Raw genomic sequence first — 22,198 nt, forward strand, 5'->3', positions numbered from 1 at the left:
ATCTCTTATTTAAACTACGTGGAATTTGCAAAAGATCCACTGCTATTAAACATTGTTTTGTGCGCGATGGTAAAATAATAGCTAGGAAGACTGACTCTGGAAAAACTTATGTCATAACCACTGAAGCACACCTCACTTCTTTCCTGGATGACTGTGGGATATCAGCTGATTAACCAGAACATTATTTGTAGTCTCACATACAACCAAAGTGTACTTAAGCTCTGCCTTTCCTTTCCAAAGGTGTTTATTTTTATTTTATTTTTTTGTTTGTCATCTTTGCCTGTTTTATACTCTTAATTATTTGTTCTTAGTTAATCCCCTTGTCACTAAACCTAGGGCTTTTTATTACCCTGTTACTTAAAGTAACTTGGTATTTGTTTCTTATAATCATTTATTGGAATTAATTAACAGTATAATTGTTTATATAAGCATCTACCTCAGTATCTTAGTAAAATCTTCCACATGAATATACTCTCACCCTGTTTATTTTTACACTTAGATTTATATTAGAGTAAATTTCAAGATTTAATTAGATTTACATGTCATTTTTTTTCTTTTTTTTTTTTTCTCTCGGAATTATCTATTTGAGCTCACTGTTTTCTTAGGTTCATACCAATTATAGGATTGTAATTAACCATTACTAAGCTAATTATCTTCAAGATCATTTTTTTATGATTATTATTTTTCTTATTATTTTTTATTTTACATTTATATTGTCAGTCTCTACTGATTTTTTGTTTTTTATTTTATGTAACTTCTGTGTCCTCCCTGGCTATCTATTGGATCTTTATTTTACTTCTAAATTGTTACTATTTTATTGTATTTGCTTTCATTCTTGTGTTTTGCTTTATCGTGTATCTTGTATCGTGATCCTTCTGCATCTCTATGCACACTGATATTGATCCTGATCAAAATCTTCTGTCTCATATCTACACCAACCAGCACATTGATCATCATTATTGCAAGTATTTCACAGCACACCAGGCTAAAAACAAACTCCAAAATAGCACCTGTCTATCAGTCTACAACCAAAATGTTAGATCACTTGGTAAACATTTTGACGATTTAAATGCATTACTCACAGCACTAGGTACTAACCTATCGTTCATTATTTTAACAGAAACTTGGCTAAATAAAGACTATACCCAACTCTACAACTTAGCTGGTTATAAAGCCATTCATAACTGTAGGCCTAATAAAAAAAGTGGTGGCACAGCTATATATTACCGAGATACATTTATCTGCAACAGTGTTATTAGTGACAGAGATGACTACTGTGAATATACTTTTGCTCAGTTTACAATTAAATCCCTTAAATCCTCTTTGACTATTGGAGCCATCTATAGATTTCCCAATACTAACATAGCTTCTTTCTCAGACAACCTAAGGAATCTTATTATAAACAACAATCTCAACAAAAACCACATCATTCTGGGAGGAGACTTTAATATTGACCTGGGTCAACAAAATTGCTCTCAAGTTGACTATTTCCTTAACAGCATGAACTCCTGTATGCTAATCCCCACAATCACCAAACCTACCCGAGTCACTCAAACATCAGCCACCACCTTGGACCACATATGGACAAACATAACAGCTCCCCTTGTATCTGGTATAATCTACGACAGAACAACTGACCACTATCCTACCTTTCTCATAGCGAACATGGACATAACACCACCAAAAAGCAAGAAACTTTCATTTAGGCTACACAGTGAATCAGCTTTAGACAATCTTACAGAGGCACTTCACAATATTAACTGGGATTCTGAATTCAATAATACCCATGATATAAATTCATTAGCTAACCTCTTCCTCTCCAAAACTCTAAGCCTCTACAACCTTCATTGCCCCCTTCTTACCAAGCAAGTAACTGACAAAAGATTAAACAATCCATGGCTCACAAGTGGCATTCTCAACTCAATCAACAAGAAACATGAATATGAAAAGAAAGTTAGGATTGGCCTAGTTTCAAAGGAAGTAGCTAAAAGGTACTCATCAATGCTTACCAGTATCATAAGAAAGGCAAAACTTGCATATTATGTGAATAGATTCAATGAAGCAAAAGGCAACATGAAAAGCACTTGGAAAACTATCTCTAGTATCCTAGGAACTAAACAACACTCACATAACCAAATAAAACTCTACAAGGATGGGGATATACCGTCAACTGATTTAGAAATGGCAAATGAATTTAATAGTTTCTTTTCATCGGTTGGTGCTAATCTTGCCAGTAAAATCCCACAGACTCAGACACATATTAACACATATCTCTCAGGCAGCTATCCAAACTCTCTTCTCCTTTCACCAATCAGCCCGGCAGATGTTGTGTCCATCATACACTCTCTAAAAACCAAGGCAGGGAACACCAGTGAAATTCCGTCCATTGTGTACAAGAGAGCCTCCCATGCCCTTGCCCCACCCATAGCACTACTGTTCAACAAATCTATAGAGTGTCACACCTTCCCTGATATCCTCAAAAAAGCAAGAGTAACGCCAGTCCATAAAGGAGGCAATCCGGCGGACATAAACAATTATAGACCAATATCAAATCTACCCATTCTATCAAAAATATTTGAAAAAATTATTTACAACAGCTTTATTCCTACCTCGTAAAATTCGACATACTCAGCCCCTGCCAGTTTGGCTTCCAGTCCCAAAAGAGCACCAACGATGCAATCATTAGTCTCCTTGACGTTATCTACTCAGCCCTTGACAAAAATGAGTTTCTGATTGGACTCTTCATTGACCTAAGAAAAGCCTTTGATACTGTTAATCACAACTACCTCTTACTTAAGGTGGCATATCGATGTAAAATTAAAAGTGGTTCAATTTGCTTATAAATATTTTTATGAAATGGGTATAGAAAGGGCTGCAGCTGGTCCAAGTTTCATCATCACACCCTAAACAGAAAAGGAGAAAAAAAATAAACAACGAATTATGCAACGAATTTTCAAATAGTTTCAGGGAACACATGTGTCAACTAAAATCATTTCTATAACACTCAGATATTAAATTAAGCACATAATAAAGGATTCTAGTGATCAGTTTTATCAAAAAAGTGTTTAGTGCAATAATATAATTTTTCAAAGTTACCCTACTAAAAAAATATGCAATATATGATATTTATAAATTTTTATAAAATCAACAAATAAACTTTGGACTAAAATGTCTACTAGAGTATGTAGAAGCACAAACGCTACATATAAGGTGTAATTTGCATGTAAATTGATTAATAAATGAAAGCTCTGAAGTAATTTGAAGGTGTAAATTACTTTCCAGAGTAAAATAAAGATCCAAGATCGGCCACCTGTAGCTGAGCTTGCCTTCGATAGATTTCGTTCATAATTGGCACCCTTGCAGATAGGCATCCATTGAGCAAGGTGTGCAAGTTTCATGCAAATCCCCTTGATAACAAACGAGAAAAAAAATTGGCCAAAAAAAAAGAAAAAGAAAACAAAAAAAATTTAAATATAAATATATTGAACATACATATTACAATTATTACAAGAGTTTGTGCTTCTACAGCACATAGTAGACATTTTAGTTGACACATGTGTTCCCTGAGATTATCTTCTATTTCCTCTTCTATTTCTTATATATATAAACGATTTGCCTAATGTCTCTAATATTCTCAAACCTATATTGTTTGCTGAAGATACTACCCTTATCTATTCAAACCTCAACCCACATACACTAAATAATGTTGTGAATAATGAATTAAGAAAAGTCCACTTATGGATGTCAACGAACAAACTAACATTAAACATCGAAAAGACTTACTACATCTTATTTGGAAGCAAATCATCAAATGCAATTCAGCTACAGATAGACAACATTAACATCAGTAATAAAAATGATGGCAAGTTTCTTGGCCTATTCCTAGACAAGAGACTCAACTTCAGCACCCACATTCATCACATAACTAAAAAAGTCTCTAAGACAGTTGGTATACTCTCCAAAATCAGATATTATGTTCCTAACTCTGCTCTCCTCTCACTATATTATGCACTAATCTACCCCTTTCTTAATTATGGTATCTGTGCATGGGGGTCTACCACTGCAAACCACCTTAAGCCCATCATCACACAGCAAAAATCTGCTATCAGAATAATAACTAACTCTGCTTTCAGACAACACTCAGCTCCCTTGTTTAAATCCCTAAACTTGCTAAATATTAATTCCCTCCACACATTCTCTTGTGTCAACTACATTTACAAAACCCTGTTCTTAAATGCAAACCATGCTCTGAAACTCTCCCTGGACAGATGTAATAGGACCCATTATCACCACACCAGAAATAAATATCTCTTTGATATCCCCAGGGTCAAACTTAATCTGTGTAAACACTCTATGCAAATTAAGGGACCTAGTCTATGGAACTCACTCCCTAGTGAATTGAAAAACTGTAAAACTTTTGCTTATTTAAAAGCAAAACCAAAAAGTACCTAACTTCATATTCTTAGTTTTCTACACTGAGCTTTAAATTTGCTCTGTACCTAGTGTTACCCAATCTCCTAATTTTTATGTAATATCAAACAACCTTATCATTGTGTTCATTGCTGTCTTCTTTTATGTGCTAGCCATATGCTGTATTGTGACTACCAATTTTTGTCAACTACCATTCAAGCTGTCATTGCAATCAATCTTAGCTACCTATGTGCTTTAATATACTGTACCTACAATTTTCTCTCATCTCCTTTTTTTCATTTCATGTAACTGTTATCATTTTTTTGTCTATAAATTTTGCAAGTATTTTACCTCCTTAAAATGTTCTTAGATTAAGGACCTGCCCGAAACGCTGCGCGTGGTAGTGGCTTTACAAGACTGTAATTACCATATGTGTATCCTCACATTCCTTATGTACATTCTTGTATATGCATAAATAAATAAAATAAAAAAGATAAAAACGAAGCACTACCTAATAAATTCCCTGTAACCTACCTTACCCCTCTGTTGTCAACCCATGTATGTTTTTTGTTTTTTTCAAAACAACGCTGTTTGAATGTAATTTTCTGTAAATATTTGTAATTGTATTTGTGCTGCTTTTACAGCCATGTTCCCCCCTCTTTTACCTCTATTTTTATTTGTTCTCAACACATTTTATTCTTTTTACCCATTTGTATTAAGCTTTAGTCATTAATGTTTTTCCTGCCCGAAACGCTTTGCGTAATAGTGGCTTTAGGAATTGTATGTACTAGCTCTATCTATTAATCTAACAAACTTTGTAAAATCTCTTTATGTATGTACCTTACCTAAATAAACAATTATTTATTTATTTATTTATAAGCTACGGGATGTTTTTCTGGCTGGAGATATATCTTGGTTTTCATTGCGAATTTTTGCTAAAGAAGTTGGTCTAAAGGAACAGGTTATTGACAATATGTTTAATGAACACAACTGTTTATTTATACTGCACATGCCCTACAGTATAGAGACTCTCGTGAACGGCTAACTTCAAATGTTAGTGATAACGTCCAAGCTTTAGTGACTCAGCGGGTTCACCAGGAGAATTGTCTCAATATTTACAATGAATTTGAAAATATAATTGTTCAACATAAAAAGGATTTGTGGTTGCAGGAATATTTATCAACGCACAGAGAAATTGTGCTCCCCATGACAAGGCCACAAATCCTAATAGAGGCTTCTGGACAAGGAGTTCAGGTAACAAATGATACTTTTGAAGAAGTGTATAAGAAATACCGACCAGATGTAGGGCTGTTGGGTAATGCTTGTCAATGTCGAGATTGTCCTTTTTACCTGATACCCAGAAAAAGGTATAATCAACACTTACATGTAGCACGTCATTATTCAAATTATCCTCATTATTTGCACTCGGCAGCCTATTTTTGCAGGCATGAAGACATACCAGCTGCTATCTTGTACCAAGAGTCTATTAGTAAGTCTCGATTAGATAATGCTTTCATTGAGGACCTTACATTTTTACAAAATATATATCGAGAAATGGCCCCCCACTGATGATTAATTATTTAATAATTCATCCAGGGCCACCCGATGTGGGTGGGCCAACTCAATTGTTATTATTGCTGTGGCCACCCAAGTGCCACATGCCGTGACCACCCCTGTTGATTTTCCCCTACCTAAGCTTTATTAATTAAACTTGGCTCGTGCCATATTTAAGGTTAGTAGTAGTATCTATCATTCATGCCCTATTGTACTCACTACACAATTTTATGATATTAAATTGGGTGGTACTTTTTTTTTATAATATAATTATTGTATTTATGTATGTAGTTGGAAAAATATATATATTGGAATGGTTGATTTCCTTCATTTTCCCAGAGCCTCTTCACACAAACTTTATAGCATATTAACACAAACAAGGTTAAATCTGTCACACACACACACACACTTACACAAACAAACATTAAGGCATTCAAATAAACAATGTTTATTTATTATAAAACTTTAATAATAGTGGAAAAGGCAATCGCACTTCCCTCTCTCCCTATATTCTATTTTCTAGTTCACTCTCTTGTTGGTTGGTGGAAACTTCTGGTAGATAACAACATTCTTCTGTGCTAACATCTTACGCTCGTTCTTGAGGTAAAACAACTCTTTCTTTTTCTTCCCCCCCTTATATATTCTATTTTCTAGTTCACTCTCTTGTTGGTTGGTGGAAACTTCTGGTAGATAACAACATTCTTCTGTGTTAACATCTTACGCTCGTTCTTGAAGTAAAACAACTCTTTCTTTTTCTTCTTCAAGAGTGTTTCCATTTTTTTCAAGGTTTTATTCAACTCAGCTTGTCTCTGCCTAGGGTTAATCTGGGAAAGCATCTTCGTACAACTTTTTCTTGGAAGGGCAGCAAAGTGTGTGTGGTGGGCTGGCTGGATGGCCGTCCGTTAGTGAATGTAGTGAGAGTGGCCACGGATATTTATATATGTGGCTCAGCTAACACAGTGCTTCCGGCAACCAGCTATTAGTCAGAACCGGGACTTTTATGTGGTACTTATTACTATCTAGCCAATTCACAAACACAACGAAAACAACATATGTCCCATACAGCCCTGCCCTTTCGATAACCTACACTGAATACACTGAATAATAATTACCAAGGCAAAATTTAAAAAAATAAAAACATGCACACTTTTATTTAGTGAAAAATACAGTGGAATTAATATGGAATGAAACATGTCAACCCTTTGTGACCATTGAAAAAATCCTATTCTTGCATCTTTCGTATTATTAAGCTAAACAATGTCCCAGGTTCTTTCCTAACTCATGCATTTGAAAATAATTTAGAGTTGTATTGTCTTCTTAGCATTAGAGGATTTAGAACACCATTTTATTAAAAAAAAAAGCTTTAGATGCCATCCAATGAATTTCCTGTTCTACCCCCCTAAATATTAACTTAAGTTTTTTTTTTTTTTTTTTAAGTTGAAATCAAGCTGTTTGGAAATACAAAACAAATCTCTCTCTCTCTCTCTCTTTTCTTTAATTAGTATATTATACAATATATATTTTGTAATTTTGGGAAGCTATAATATAACAAAATCAAGTTAACAGATTCTCTATCACAAAGCCTGAGAAATGTTTCAGGATTGTTGTTATCATAGTTTATGTATATTATGTGTTTCTTCATACCCTAAAAAGATCAGAAAATTTGCTATGATATATGAATCTTGATGATTCACCCTTGTTTGCTTCATTATGTGTTTGTTAAAATTCCTAACCTCCCATTGAATCCAGTTATATTTATTTTTAACAGGAGAGTTTAGAATTGTTACGCCTACATCCATTCCATTTACGTTTCTCCTACATTGCCAATGTATTTTCTCGGGCCAAACCATACTGAGCAACAGCGCTTGCAGTTTGTATTCGACTTCACGTTCAGCTATATATTGGCACATTCGTTCCTTATCCCTATGATTACTATTAATGTAGTCTTTATATTCTGTCGTATATAGCTCTTGACTAACCGATATGAACATAAGAGTAAGGCGGTTTATTTCATTCAACAGACAAGCACAAGTTGAACTACTCTCATCTTCTAAATGAAAATTACACTGTAGATCATTATTGCTGTTTTTGTTTGTGGTATTGAAGGTAATACTCTTTGTGGAATCCTGGTATCCATTAATCAAATTTTGGGCGAGTAAATGACAAAGATTTGTAATACTATGTAAAACTGGTGGAAATGTATAAATATTACCCCGACGGTATAATACATTTCGAGATTCATTGAAAGATTTATTTATTGTTATTTTGTCTCCAAATGTGTGGATGTTCTTATTTCGGATATCGAAGACTGCCAGATTTTGTAAAACAGGTAATTGGAATAAGATTTGATTAATTCCATAGACCCAGACATATTTTATATCATATTTGGACACCAGAGTTTCTAGACATTCGCTTAAGTTATTTAATTCTTCTTGATTTTGGTTTAATTCTTCATCTGTCATTTCATCTTTGTTCGTTTTTGTATTTATATCTAGATACCTATCAATGCATTTGAAGGGAAAATGAAAGACCAATTTATCTACATAACAATAACCATTAGCCATATTTACTACTGAAGCAGAGGCTTCGTATAGGATATGTCGTTTATGGACATATCCATTCGATTCAGAAAAAGTTTGCATATAATTAAAAGCTAACAAAAAGCAATTTTCCATTATTATTAAACTTCTATTTTTTTAAAGAAACAAATGTATATATAATAATAATAATAATAATAATAATAATAATAATAATAATAATAATAATAAAGACAGGTATAGTTTAATATTATCAGATGATATAGTTCAGTTTATTGTTCATAGCGTTGTTTATAATAACAATATTTGCTGGTCTAATTGTAAAACTTATTGTTCAAAAATTATATGTATAACTGTTAATCAATGCTTTGGGGGGTTCAAACAAGCATATGTTTGATATTTTGTTAAAATAGTTTTTTTATGAATTTATTATAACTAAAAAACAATATGAAAAAAAGATAAAAGTAGCAATGGGGTTAATACGAATTTTAGTTGCTATAATCCTAATTGTAGTCGTTATAATAATTATTCATTTACGCGGAAAACGTATCAATGTCAGTAAGGCTATCAGACATGATCCGTTTCCAGAGTCCTCCAATCAAGAAACATACCATTCCATCAACAGTCAAACAACAAAATTCTCTGAACTTCCTCATGAAACAACATTACAATCCACCATCAGTCCAACAACAACAAAATTCTCTGAAACATTACCATCCACCATCAGTCGAACAACAACAACAACAAAGTCCTCTGAAGTACTTCAAGAAACAATATTACCATCCACCATCAGTTCAACGACAACAACAACAACAACAGAGTCCTCTGAAGTACTTCAAGAAACAACATTACAATCCACCATCAGTTCAACAACAACAACAACAACAGAGTCCTCTGAAGAATCTAATATAATCATCTCAAAAGTTGGAATCATTATTCTCCCCGTTTATCAGAGATATAAATACCTATAAAGGTCTTGTAATTATTCCTAAACCAACAATTTCGTATAATCCTAAGAATAGAATCGAAAGTGAGAATACAATCATTAAGCCTTTTAATAGCTTCCTTTTAAATTACAATAAAATCCACAGATATTTATATAATAATATTGTCTCATATAACGCAAATTATGTATGGCAAAATTCTAGTTACGATAAGGGATATTATACCAAAAATCCAATTATTTTAATATTTCCTTGGAAGATTCATGATTTAAAACCTAATGTTTATACAGATCAAAGTGAAATACAAGATGTTACATTACAGAACCATATAAATGCAGTACGGGCCAAATCACATAATAAAAGAAAAAATTCGACATGGACAAATTGTGGATATCATGTACGCATGCGGCAAGTCAAGATATATTTATTCAGGGATTCTCTAAGTATGATTTTCCAATAAAAGAAAATTCATTACCACCATTTGTGGTAATGAAACTTGAACTTCAAGATGGTAATAATGAGGTGGAATGTAAAATGGTGGCTAAGAACATTAATTCCTCAGAAACCTTTGCTAGCATTAAATTTAATATCAATGTGGAAGTCTCGGAAGAAGAACAAGAAACAGGAGGAAGAGCAGGAGGACTCCCTGATATGGTTCCCGATTATGAGTCCAGAAACGTAATATTCGAGAGAATGTAAAATTATGATGTCATGTATTCAATGTTGAAAATCATTGAACAGACTTGGTGTTGAATATACTATCCAAGAAATAATTATTTTGAATACTGAAAAATCAACATTGAATGTCCTATTCAATATAATGTGCATTGGTTGATGGACTGTTTCATTTCATTTCAATAAGATAAAATTAACATTGGACTTCAAAATAGGTATTTTTTTCTCACCCCATAAAAAATGAGTGAAACTGTTAAAACAATCTTGAGTATGGTACATTTCCCTGAGGATGGGACCTCAGGTTTAAGAGAACGTATAAATATAAAAACTTATTTAAAAAATGTTTCTGCTAAAGATGATGATGAAACAAGAACAATCATATTACTAAATAAATTGTTTCATTTATTTGATCTGTCTGATCGATACATAAAATTAATAACTAAAACATATCCTCTTATTAAAAGTCAATATCAACAAAAGGAAACCATAGCTTTATTAAATAAACAATATGATGAGTGTTATATGGAAAAAAATTTCCTAGAGACTGCAATAGCAGAAAAAGAACGCGAAATAATCGACTTAAATAAACAAGTTGACAAGTTTACAACTGAAATAGAAAAACAAAAAAATATGATAAACAAAATAGAAATTGAAAACAATAAATATGAAGAAGAATTGAAAACCCAAGTAATGTATTTAGGTCAATTAAAAGAATGTGAAGATAAAATAGAGGAAAAAGACAAACAAATAAAAGAATTAGATAATAGAAATATAGAAAAAGACAAACAACTAACAGAAAAAGACAAACAAATAACAGAATTAGGTAATCAAATTGAACAGTTAAATATTCTAACTAATTCAAATAATACCGAAATAAAATCTAAAAATGTTGAACTCAATAAAAAACTACAACTATGTGCCATACAATTATCTGAACAAACACAAAAAATAAATAGAATAAATGAAGAATTAACTCAAAGTTATAGACATATTGCCGAGTTAAGGATTTCTTTAAACGATTGCGAAAGTGATAAAAAAATAAAGATTGATATAACTGAAACTTGTAAACGAGAAATAAATGAAAAACAACAACAAATAGAATTTTTGAATCTAAAGCGGCTTAATGAAAAACATCAACTAGAAGAAACTTACAAGAATGAACTTGAGAAATGTAACTATGAAAAACATGAACTAGAAAAAACCTATATGAAACAACTTGAGGAACAAAAACAAGCCCATCGACGGCAATATGAGGAGGAGTTATTATCACTCCAAACAAAAGAACTTGAGAAACATCAACAAGAAGAAGAAACTTATAAACAACTTCAGGACCAAATGCTAAATAAATATAATAAATTATTGGATAATATAAATACAACAAATATTTTTAATAATACATTATTTAATAATTTTTTAGAAAAATCTATATTATCAAATGATGATATAACTAAATGTTTTTCAAATATATTGTTTATAAATAATAATTATTCAAGTGAAACAATTAAACTAATTGAAGAAATAATAATAAAGATTATTGATCATTTTAATACAGAACACAATAATTATATTCGGCAAGAACACACAAATAGATTTGCTAAGTTAAATGAAATTATTAACAGTAGTAATTATAATAATGATCTACAACCGGAAAATATAGCAAATATATTATTTACTAATGAGGAAGAAAGAGGGTTATTTAATCATATACTAAATAGTTTCAAAACTAATATTACCGATGAAATAGTAAAAAAACACCAAAAAGAATTAATGCCTTATGTTGATTTAAATGGTGTTTTAAACCGTCAGTTACAAGAACCAAATTATTTGGCTAAAATGTTAGTAGATGAACTTGCATCTATGGATTTAGTTAAAGAAAATATAATAGAACAACTTGTGGATTTATACAAATATACAAAAGAAACAAATTATGAAGTTATAAAGGTATATACTTTTATTACAGTTATATATACAATTTATCAGAATGAAATTAAAAAAGATTTTAGCATACGAAATGTAAAACACTTTTATGTAATTATCTTGCAAGTGATTCGCAAGTCATATGGTGATACTACTGGAATATTAGCCATTCAACAAATGCAGGAATCAGAAAATTCGATATTAAAACAAAAAAAATAAAGAAATGAATTCTAAAATGTTAGTCATGACTTCTGAATTAAAAGAATCGAAAATACATTTGTCGATGATTAATACAATTGACGTTTTTTCAGACTATGATGAAACTCTAGTAGAAAAGTTCACCTCTATTATCAGAACTATTATTAATGAACTCGATGCTTACCTAGCAGAGAAGTGCCGAAAAAAGTATTTGTTATTAGCATTCGATCAGATTAAAGTAAAACAAATATTTTGTAGGAATAGTGTTGCCCAAAATGAAATGAAACAATTATTCTATTCTCTTTCGAATCATATTTCTAAATTTATATTCTGCGCCCAGTTCTATAAAAATCTTGTTACTGTAATAAAAGATAAAATTCTTATGCCTTCTATTCAATTAAACCTACATTTTTCACAAAACCTATATGACATCAATACTATGAAAACAACTTTATTAAACTCCCAAAATATAAAGAAAGCTATTAAAACCCCCTCTGTTTTTCCAATTATATATAATATTAAGGGTTTAACACTGATTGGAGAAAAAATTAACATTAACGACGATGAAATTTACAAAAACCAAATAGTGTCTATTGATAACAAGGATAACAATTTAAAATTACTTACATTATTGAACAGTGATGATATTGAACAAGAAAAGAAATGGTTTATTGAAACACAAATAATAAAGAAGTATTTAAATGTAATCGGCGATGAAATCATTTTAAAAACAGTTTCCTCTCAGAAAGTTTCATCACAGGAAACAACAAAAACATATAAAACAACAGATTCGGGGACAAAACAAAAAGACACCAAACAACGATCAAAATTAAATACCCAAGACAGACGAAAAAATGAAATAATGACTCTGAAAAAGAATCAAAGAGGAAAACAGTTCATGAATAGGAGAGGAACAGATGGAAAGCAATTGGAAGAGGAAGTTGATATTAATCCAATAAATGACACCAGTTCATCAGTTGAAGGTAAAGAAGGAGGATATTAAACCAATAAATGACACTAGTTCAATAGTACTAGAAGAATAGAAGGAGGATGAAAAGGAAATAGAAGAGGATGTAATAATGCTAGACGAAAAGAAGGATGATAAAAAGGATTTTTTTTTGTTGAATAATAAAAAAAATTAAAAAAAAGGAGTAGCATGTCGGGGAGTAGGCAAATTAACTCAACTCCAAAAAGAGAGAGAGAGAGAGCATAGAAAGATTTTAAGAAAACATTCAGCCTTTGATTATATACTACTTATCCATTAAATTATGTGTTTATGATGTAACAAAATAATCAGAATTTGAATTTAGTAATCGGCCTATATTAGTAAAAATATAGAAAATATTAATTAAAATTACTTGTATTAATTCAGCAACCTATGGTGGAGGGAGGGGGATGGGATGGTGGTATAAAAGGAGAATTTCTGCCTATTTAAGAGTCACAACCCCTTGCTCTCTCTCTCCAGCTCCAGTGTCAGGTGTTCAGTAAGGTTCAATACAGTCTACTGAATAAAGCAGTTTATCATTCAGCAGGGTAGTGGCGGGCGTCATTCCAGTATAACTATTGATCTATATGCAGTCATCTAGTCCAGCAAGAATTACATAACAACAAGCTTCAATAATCAATTCCTTACCAGTTCAGTTTATGAATCAAATCATAAAAACCACACACCCTATTTCTTATTGTTATAGTACCTACATTAACTACTTATGTACGCAATGATCAGGTACAGCCAGCTATCTCAGCTGAAGGAACAAGTCAGAATATACCACTTCCTAAGCCATTTGGAAACATATAAAGAGAGCATAGTGTAAAATGATTGACTTGTAATTATTTGTCTCTTTCAGGTAAATTGACATTTAGAGATTGATTTTTTATTCATTATACTACAGTAAAACACAATTATAATAGTAATTTTAATTTATTGTTATTCGTTCTTTCCTCCCTCAATCCTCCCCCCCCCCTTGTTTCCGAACTGATGAAGGGTTTCGGAGTCAGGGCAGGTGTTAGTTGGTCTAGAGACTGGCGGCTGCGGGAGATAACTATGGAAGCAAAAGAACAAGCTGAAAGAGGCCAAGCTGCATCTGTTGAGGCTTACCACCCACCTTATACACTTACTTGAGCATATGTCTTGTTTGGTTGAATCAACAGTAAAAGCAAGGTCATCTTCTTCCTCATTGTCGTCTTTATCGTCGTCCTCAGACTCATTCGAAAGTGACCGGTTCATTGACAAACTGAAGGGCTTGGTACTAAATAAGGCCATAAAGAGAAAGAAGAAGAAGAAAGAAAAGGCACTAAGGAAGCTTGATTCCAGCAAAAACAAATGGCCATGGTCTTCAGATGGAGATGATGACACCAAGTCAGGGGAGGAATGGGAGAAGCAGGAGAATGTGGAGGAACGTGTCTTCGGTCAGGAGACAACAACAGGCACAGTTATGTTTTTGTAAATAACTTTACTAATAAGTGAAAATTATGACGTTTTAGGTCTGACCTAGTTAGTCTAGGATGGACTCAAATTAATCCTTTTAATTTCAGTTGTACGTTATTTATTTTTTTTGTGATTAAAAGTTTTTTAAATTAGTGAATTCCTATGCTCTGTTAAAATTTATTCGGTAGAGAATATATTAATGTCTTTCTTATTTGCTACTACACAGCTCCGCAACTTCCCAAAAAGAGATGTCGAAGTGACAGATGCTAAATGGAAGATAGAAGTAGTTCAGACCATTCGGAAGTTATCAATTTTTTTTTACCGAAGCCATCATGGATAACATCACACAGACTGGAGAAAAAAATGAGGAATGCCTGTATAGCAGAACCTTGAAACCGGTTTCTGAATGTTGTTGGACCACAACTGCATTGTGGTGGCTTATTTCCCCCAGAAAATGCTTTTACAAAATAAGCATGAATGGACAGTTCAATTAGAAAATAGTAGTAGTTGTTTTTCTTTAGTGACTCTAAATAAATAATTGGGGTAAAAAAAGGTAAAAGAATGAGATACTGAATATATTATATTATATTATATTATTTCCACAAATCAATTTATTTTATTATCCTACCCCAACCCAAATTTATCAAAAGGACAACAGATTATTATTGTATTTTTTTTTTGTTTACATTCTTTGCTCATTGTTAAAGATTTAAAACAAAACCACCAATGCTAAATAGTAGAAATATTATAAATACCTTAGAATTATGATTACTACGAAGAGGACGGACGTAACACCGAGAAATTTGTCAAATGATCCTGATAATGCAGAATGTACTTGTACGCACATCCTCCTCCTTTTTGCATATTAATATATTATGTCCATGATTGTATTCGTGAGATGTCTTTGTGGTCAATTTCAATTTGGCGGTTTTAATGTCATTAATATACATGAAATAATTTCTCCGGCTCCCATGCCCCCACCTTTTTCTAGCATTTGGGCAATTTTAAATTCAAATTCACTTTTTTGCCTAACTTCTTCAACCCAGCAGCCAAAAGCACCCGTGTCGAGCAGTAGTGGGATCGCATCTGTGAGTGGGCGGCCTTAAGAGGGTCAAGTCATTTTTGATCGACCAATCACTCACCGACCCACTTTCTTTGCTAAAACGGCAGTTTATAATACAGTTTGTGTTTACTCAATTAACTTATTATCCCAAAACTTCCTTGTTGACCTAACCAAGTAGGACATCATTGTTGCATACACTGTCAAGTAACTCACTATACATATTTTGCCTAATGGGCAGAGTGCACTACGTAATTATTACTTTTGTACTTCTTGTTAATATATTTTTCCTAATTTGTGACAATAGTTGCTGAAAACTTTGTTTTCGTTGAATCTGTACTTAAATTTTTTTCTCACTCATTGCACATAAAGGGATTTTTTTGCTTGAATGTACTCACAAATAGTTGATCAGCTAACATTTTTACCTCATTTTTTTTTTATTTCATTTAACAATTCCAAGGTTATATACATAGAAATAGAAATTTAGTAGCCACATTCCTACTAACATTTGGAATATTCAGCTGCACAAAGCTTTTAAAACCATGGTATCCATATTTTCCTTAAAATCTTTTACATCTTCGATTACATCAAGTTCCCAAATAAAAAAATATGTAGACAAATATTGTTCGTATGGTATAGATATTACTTTAGAACCATTGATAATTAAATTAATATCATATGACCTCAAAATTGTAAATGTTTATGCTATTAAAATATGGATGGGTTCTTCTCAAGAAGGATATCCTGCAGCATCCCAATTGCAATTTATACTGCGAGTCGTTGTTGAGGAGGAAGAAAATTATTGTTCCTATATGTTTGTGGAAACCTTCTCTAACATTGAACATAATTTCAAGTACCCCCATGATCCGGATTACTTATGAGTGCCTATCGCGGGATATAGGTCCTACGCCAAAGATCCTTCCATATTTCTGATGATGATACAAGCTTCCAAACAGGAACGAGAAGCTCTGAGAGAGATGATGATAGCAGACGGAATATCGATTCCATCGTCATGTAACAAAGTTGATCAGGGTGCGCTGAAAAGGCTTATATCCATAAAACAATATTTGAATCGGCATTATTATTTTAGGTATATGATGTTTAAAAATATACGTTGGGAATTAACCCGAGATGTGAGAGATTACGAAGCATGGTTGAAAAATAAAAAATGGCTTAACTACGTTAATTACAGGATGATTCAACATAAACCCTATTGTTTACATGATGGATCTTTTTTTAACGAGCCTCGTCAAGATATAATTTATAGGGACCCCATCTATGAACTTAGATCTCGTTTTGGGCGGGATCGTGATTATATATTTCGGGTTTTCAGTGATGGTGATAAAAAGTGTGATGATATATGTTGTATTAACCTAGGAAACATTGACCGAATTTATCATTTAAATTCGACGAAGAGCGAATTAATTGCTCGAATAGTGGCGAAAGAATATGGATAATTTTATGTAGAAAAGGTAAACAGCGTACTTTTCATAACCCGAAATCCCCATCTCTTTATGGACCTCATTCAAACAGGAGAAAAGGAAGAAATCTGTCGTTTTATTATAGAAGACGAAGGTTTATTATCATCATCACCACCACCATGTAAAAACACCTACAACCCAAATAGTTTGCAGGCAATGTGCGTCAATCAATTTGTGAATTCCTTTTTGGATACTACTAGAATGGGATATTGGACTGTGACCTGCTTACGTAGAGCAATATACACCAACTGTAATATTCCTCATTTTTTTAAACGCCAATTAATCAAGGAAGTTCAACGTAATCTAATGATTAGATCGCGGGAAAGAGCAGTGGCAGATGAAACAACTACTGAACTTTTATTTCGAACACCCTACAGACTCCGAGATAAGGAACATTGGCCAATTGGATAGCGATCACTATTCATATATTTTGTATGCTTAGTGACAGCGACGACCACTGCCATTTAATGAAACTAGTTCACATGTCCAAAACAGTGGTGACATATTTTTTTGGGGGGGATTGTATAAGAGACACAAAGCACTGTGTAATATTTTGTATGTGAAAATAAGAACAGATTCCATGAAAAAGCTATTTTACTGAATTGATTATGTTATAAAATATTTGTTTATTATTCTTATAATAAATAAATCTAAAGTTGGGAGCAAATGCTAAAAGTATAAATAAAAAAACATTGATGAATCTTAATAATGTAATAATGCCCAACCAATTAATTCACATATTTCTTTACATTAGAAAGGGAACTTAAGTGACTGACTGAACTCTGGCCTATGGTAGATTTAACCAGTCCAGTAATCATTTTCTGCACTTCAGAGTTACGTACTTTTTTCCGTTAGTTGCAAGGCAACATTTTGTAAATGATCCACACTATCTTGAAGCCTCGACAATTTAGTTAGCACCTCGATACCAGTTATATGGGTGGTTAATTCATATTGGGGATATTTAACCAAATCGATTGAAGGTTTCGGTAATCTACCTTTGGTTTCCAGGTAATCAAGACCTTTAAAAATACAAGTAATGTGTTCGCCTTTCGTCCACTAATTATAGTAACGATCCATATCTGGATAATTAAATTCGTCTAATTCACGTGGCCACCTGTCATCATTATTACATGATTTCACTATTTTTTTGGTAGTTAGGAGATCATCATTTGAATAAAAGGTTACTAAAATATTTTTAAGTTTTGCAGTATCATACTTTTTTCTAAAGAATAAAATATAGTTGATCATTTCATTTACTGACGATGTCATTATAACTCGTTTTTGGTAAATGAATGGAATAGTTAAGTGAAATTCGAAATTTTTATTACTTATATACTTCTTGCCAAAATTTAATTTCTAATTAGCACCGCCTTATAAAACAATATGCCGATTTCCATCGAAAATGTAGTGTTTTTAGTAAAAGAAACTGCACAAAGAGAAGTCCAGCTGACCCATCCCCCTACATAAATTTATGTGTTCTCCTTTTTGGTTGAATGGATGGATAGTTAGTGAAATTCTAAATTTTTATTACTTTTATACTTCTTGCCAATTTATTTTTCCTAATTTGTGACAATAGTTGCTGAAAACTTTGTTTTCGTTGAATCTGTACTTAAATTTTTTTCTCACTCATTGCACATAAAGGGATTTTTTTGCTTTAATGTACTCACAAATAGTTGATCAGCTAGCATTTTTACCTCATTTTTTTTTTTAATTTCATTTAACAATTCCAAGGTTATATATATAGAAATAGAAATTTAGTAGCCACATTCCTACTAACATTTGGAATATTCAGCTGCACAAAGCTTTTAAAACCATGGTATCCATATTTCCCTTTAAATCTTTTACATCTTCGATTACATCAAGTTCCCATATAGAAAAATATTTAGACAAATCAGGTTCGTATGGTATAGATATTACTTTAGAACCATGTATAATTAATTTAACACTATATAAAGAACAAATTGTAATTGTAAATGTTTATGCTATAAAAATATGGATGGGATCTACTCAAGAAGAATATCCTGCGGCATCCCAATTACAATTTATACTGCAAGTCGCAGTTAGGGAGGATGAAAATTATTGTTCTTATATGTTTGTGGAAATCTTCTTTAACATTGACCAAAGAAGCAGCATGTTCTGTGAACATAATTTTGAGTACCTCAGTCATTACTTAAAATTGCCTATCACGGGATATAGGTCCTACGCCAAAGATCCTTCCATATTTCTGATGATGATACAAGCTTCCAAACAGGAATGAGAAGCTCTGAGAGAGATGATGATAGCAGACGGAATATCGATTCCATCGTCATTTTGCAAAGTTGATTAGGGTCCGCTGAAAAGGCTTATGTCCCTCAAACAATATTTGAATCGGCATTATTATTTTAGGTATATGATGTTTAAAAATATACGTTGGGAATTAACCTGAGATGTGAGAGATTACGAAGCATGGTTGAAAAATAAAAAATGGCTTAACTACGTTAATCACAGGATGATTCAACATAAACCCTATTGTTTACATGATGAATATTTTGATGACGAGCCTCAAGATATAATTTATAATAAATGGTCTACATATTAAACATTTCGGGTTTTCAGTGATGGTGATAAAAAGTGTGATGATATATGTTGTATTACGCTACGAAACCTTGACCGAATTTATCATTTAAATTCGAATTAATTGCTCGAATAGTGGCAAAAGAATATGGATTATTTTATGTAGAAAAGGTAAAACGCGTACTTTTCATAACCCGAAATCCCCATCTCTTTATGGACCTCATTCAAACGGGAGAAAAGGAAGAAATCTGTCGTTTTATTATAGAAGACGAAGGTTTATCATCATCACCACCACCACCATGTAAAAACACCTACAACCCAAATAGTTTGCAGGCAATGTGCGTCAATCAATTTGTGAATTCCTTTTTGGATACTACTAGAATGGGATATTGGACGGTGGCCTGCTTACGTAGAGCAATATACACCAACCCTAATATTCCTCATTTTTTTAAATGCCAATTAATCAACGAAGTTCAACGGAATCTAATGATTAGATCTTGGGAAAGAGCAGTGGCAGATGAACCAAGTACTGAACTTTTATTTAAATTTTTTTTTTAAGAACAAATTCAATGAAAAGCTATTTTACTGAATTGATTATGTTATAAAATATATTTGTTTATTATTCTTATAATAAATAAATCTAAAGTTGGGAGCAAATAATAAAAAACATTAATGAATCTTTATAATGTAATAATGCCCAACCAATTAATTCACATATTTCTTTACATTAGAAGGGGAACTTAAGTGACTGAACTCTGGCCGATGGTAGATTTAACCAGTTCAGTTATCATTTTCTGCACTTCAGAGTTACGTACTTCTTCCGTTAGTCGCAAGGCAACATTTTGTAAATGATCCACACTATCTTCAAGCCTCGACAATTTAGTTAGCACCTCAATACCAGTTATATGGGTGGTTAATTCATATTGGGGATATTTAGCCAAATCGATTGAAGGTTTCGGTAATCTACCTTTGGTTTCCAGGTAATTAAGACCTTTAAAAATACAAGTAACGAATTCGTCTTTCGTTTTGTATTGATCCTTGTAATCCATCATATCTGGATAATTAAATTCGTCTAATTCATATGGCCATTCATCACCATTATTACATGATGCCACTATTTTTTTGGTAGTTTGGAGATCATCATTTGAATAAAAGGTTACTAAAATATTTTTAAGTTTTGCAGTATCATACTTTTTTCTAAAGAATAAAATAAAGTTGATCATTTCATTTACTGACAACGTCATTATACTTATTACTGTACTCGTTTTTGGTAAATGAATGGAATAGTTAAGTGAAATTCTAAATTTTTATTACTTGTATACTTCTTGCCAAAATTTAATTTCTAATTAGCGACAATAGTTGCTGAAAACTTGTACTTTTGATAATGATTAGTTCCCCTTTTTATACCCTTCGACTTAATACTAAATAACCGCAATTTTTGTTATCTCAATATTTTATTGAGAATGCTCTTGGTCTTCTTTCATCTTTAACACAATATAAAAAAAATACAACTGTCTTCATCACACATATGGGCTTTTTTTGTTGCTGAGTGACTTCAAATATTCAGCCTGGTTGATTCTCTGACTGAATTCTTCACCACATATATTTATGAACAGTCAGTAGGTGTACGCAAACCAAAGTAATGGTTGAATCTGGATATAGGTTTTTTGGTTGTGTATTTTAAAATGTTTGGTCAGGTTGCCTCTGTAGTTCAATTTTCTCCCACACCTCCCTTATATGTTTAAATGATTTTCACTGATATGGGTTCCTTAATGTTTGACTAAATTACTTTTGGAATAAAAAAATTTCACACTGTTTGCACGTAAAGGGTTATTCACCTGAATGTTTTATCAAATGGATGATCAGATAACATTTGTAACTCATTTTTTTTCACATGATTCATGTTATTGATCATGTAATTGGGACAGAAGGCAGGGAGGTGGTCGAACCGATTAATAATATATATATTTCATTAACCAAAACTGTTGAATGATGACAGTGGTGGTTGTGATATTTCCTCAAAATTAAATAATTAGGGTAAAAAAAAAAAAAGAATGAGATACTGAATATATTTTATTTTATTTTATTATTTCCACAAATCCATTTAATATTAAACTTATTTACCCCCCAAAAAAATACATAAAGTTTGGAAACTAAAAATTGAAAAACATTATAGGTTTTTAAAGTATAAAAAGTATAATGTTATATTGAAAGTGTGACGGTAACGCGCTGGTGTTCGGCTGTTTCAAAAGCTAGGGGTATGGCCTCGTCACATATAGAAACAAAAAAGAGAAAATCTGGAACTTCGTCTGTGGTAAGGTAATGGGAAGACACACAAAACACAAGTAAATTTAACAATGAGATTTTAATTACGTTAGAAAAGCAAAACATGAATAAAATGGACATACAAATTGTAACATAAAATCAATCAATCAAAATAA

General features: G+C 32.1%; 2 protein-coding genes across 2 annotated transcripts in view; one reads left to right on the forward strand and one right to left on the reverse strand.

The window, feature by feature from the left end:
- Nucleotides 1-6,800, reverse strand: part of LOC123761180 (uncharacterized) — a 61,704-nt gene extending 54,904 nt beyond the window's left edge. Inside the window, exons 1-2 of the mRNA XM_069339266.1 lie at nt 6,686-6,800; nt 5,704-5,760 (exon numbers count right to left, since the gene is read on the reverse strand). Of these exons, the coding sequence (XP_069195367.1) occupies nt 5,704-5,760; nt 6,686-6,800 (172 nt within the window). The remainder of the gene's footprint in view (nt 1-5,703; nt 5,761-6,685) is intronic.
- A 3,842-nt stretch (nt 6,801-10,642) lies between these two features.
- Nucleotides 10,643-14,682, forward strand: LOC138373231 (probable E3 ubiquitin-protein ligase bre1). The gene is made up of 3 exons (XM_069339267.1): nt 10,643-12,061; nt 12,981-13,218; nt 14,387-14,682. Exons 1-3 carry the CDS (start codon nt 10,643-10,645, stop codon nt 14,680-14,682), a joined length of 1,953 nt encoding a protein of 650 aa, XP_069195368.1.
- Nucleotides 14,683-22,198: the final 7,516 nt, after the last annotated feature.

The sequence above is a fragment of the Procambarus clarkii genome, chromosome 41 (assembly GCF_040958095.1).
Source record: "Procambarus clarkii isolate CNS0578487 chromosome 41, FALCON_Pclarkii_2.0, whole genome shotgun sequence".
Classification (NCBI taxonomy): Eukaryota; Metazoa; Arthropoda; class Malacostraca; order Decapoda; family Cambaridae; genus Procambarus; species Procambarus clarkii.